Source organism: Austrofundulus limnaeus, unplaced genomic scaffold, assembly GCF_001266775.1.
Source record: "Austrofundulus limnaeus strain Quisiro unplaced genomic scaffold, Austrofundulus_limnaeus-1.0 Scaffold156, whole genome shotgun sequence".
In the NCBI taxonomy this organism is placed as follows: domain Eukaryota; kingdom Metazoa; phylum Chordata; class Actinopteri; order Cyprinodontiformes; family Rivulidae; genus Austrofundulus; species Austrofundulus limnaeus.
Genome location: NW_013952558.1, coordinates 300,397 through 302,455, shown reverse-complemented (window position 1 = coordinate 302,455; position 2,059 = coordinate 300,397). Strand labels below are relative to the sequence as shown.

The window sequence follows — 2,059 nt, the reverse complement described above, 5'->3', positions numbered from 1 at the left end:
TATATATATAATGTGTGTGTGTGTGTGTTTGTCATTTTATTACTGTTTTATAACAGTTTGAAATAGAAACAGATGTGACTGTTCATGTTAGAAAAGAGGAACCATTACCTTTTTTTGATGCATTAATTAAAAAATGTCAAACACCTTTCTTTGTTGAAAAAGAGGAAACATTCTCAGATGTTCATAGTGTATTGGATCAAAACATCGCACCTTTAGCACATTTTGTACAACTACAAAAAGCTGCTAGTTTGAACCCTTGTTTTACAACAATCGGCTCCTTAATTCTTACCTCGGCCTCTCTCTTTATGGTGTCCACTCTGCTGATAAGCTTACAGTAGGCCTGAAACAGCAGAAGCAGCTGAAAGTGCAACTTATAGAGTCTCCGGCACAACTCCAACTCCTGCACAGACACACAGACAAATAGGAGTTCCATAAAGCCCAGCACTGACACCAACATTACTCCCATCATCACATCACTCAACTGATGGGTGTCCTGGGTTAGAAATATGGCAGCAGGTGAACGCATTAAAATGGACTAGTGCAAGATTACCATTTGGTTTGGGTCATGGATGAAGAAGTTAGAATAACTGATGAAATCTTTGATGATAAACTTTAGATCAGAATGTGGTGCCATCCTGCCGATAAGCCTCATAATCACAGATACATGACTAAAGTCAAAGAACTACATAAAACTATCAGAGAAAAATGAAGGAGGAAAAGATGATTTGAACAGATAGAGGGATGAAATAATGAACATGCAAAATGAACAGAAAATAGCAGCATGTGCTTCATTTTACTGATAAAAGCCCCACAAATCAACACTACACTGAATACAAGACATTCATCTGCATCCAGAAAAGATGCACAACAGMACTGATAATTCACTGAGTAGAAAAAAACAATCACATAGCATGTTGGGACTGGGCAGATGATGAAACTGAACTGGGTTAAATGAAAAAAAAAAATGAAAGCATAAACACAGATTAGAGATGTGAGGGGCTAGTCAGTGTGTTGTCTGGGTGTCATCATTATGAAGAGCTAGAATAGGAGAACCACTTACTGCTAGATTTTCCATTTGCTAAGCAAGAAGCAGGTCACACACACACACAGACACAAACACACACACACACACACACACAGAAACAACAACAACAAACAAAACAGAAGGAGAGAAAGACCAAGAATTAGTGAGGTTTTACATGACAGCTGAGACATGAGGCTCTTTCACAAAACCACTGACGTTCTCACAGACCCGACTGTTTTAAAGCTCCCTCCAGCAGGAGGAGCTGTCCATGTCCCGCTCAGACATGAGCTTTCACAAAGTGAGCACCATGAAACCAAGAGAGAGGTGGAGCACAATGTACCCAGTGGATGACAGACATCTCACTCATATCATTGTCTTAACATGAATTCACTCAGTTTGGAGATAAATGTTTTGGTTTACTTGTTTTTTAAACTATATACAAAGGTACTGTAATCAATGTGGTAATAAATGTGTTTTTTGTTGTTTAATCTTGTGACCAGCTGTTTGCACAGACCAGAGGTCATCACTTTGTCACATTATTGGCATCAGACGGTGGTTTTCCTGTTACTAACTTGCTCTGTGGCACAAAGGAGCATCAGGGGTGGGCTGGTTTTAACCCCTCTTGCTGCCTATTTCTATTGAAAAGTTTCACTGAAACAGCCAGAAGATGGTGAAGTCCCAGAACTAGAGGTCTTGTGAAAGAGCCTGTGGTGACCTGAACTGCATGAAGCAGTTGTTTAATCTCTTTACACCAGGCAGGTGTAAACCCATGAGCCCACCTCAGCAATACAGGTGCTGACCATAAAATCAGAATATCATCAAAATATTCATATTTCTGTAATTCCATTCAAAAGTGAAACTTGTATATTGGCTGTGTCCAAAACGACAGGCCGGGTCCTCCGGAGGACCCAGACTCCCCGGTCGCGGCGGGCCGGGTCCTTGGTAGACCGGGAAGACCGGAAAAAAATAGCTGTGAATTTGGACTGTCTAGCCTCCCCTCCTTACCCCGGCGTACGTCATGTCACCTAGCAACCG

The 2,059-nt window shown here is 41.2% G+C and overlaps 1 protein-coding gene across 5 annotated transcripts in view; it reads right to left on the bottom strand.

The window, feature by feature from the left end:
- LOC106523421 (protein furry homolog-like) overlaps nucleotides 1-2,059 on the bottom strand; it is a gene marked incomplete at its 5' end in the record, with an annotated part of 58,896 nt that overhangs the window by 8,465 nt on the left and 48,372 nt on the right. For 3 of the 5 annotated variants that reach the window (XM_014016822.1, XM_014016825.1, XM_014016823.1), the window contains 2 exon segments: nucleotides 290-400; nucleotides 1,061-1,078. In XM_014016822.1, coding sequence (XP_013872276.1) covers nucleotides 290-400; nucleotides 1,061-1,078 — 129 coding nt within the window. 5 annotated transcript variants of the gene reach the window in all.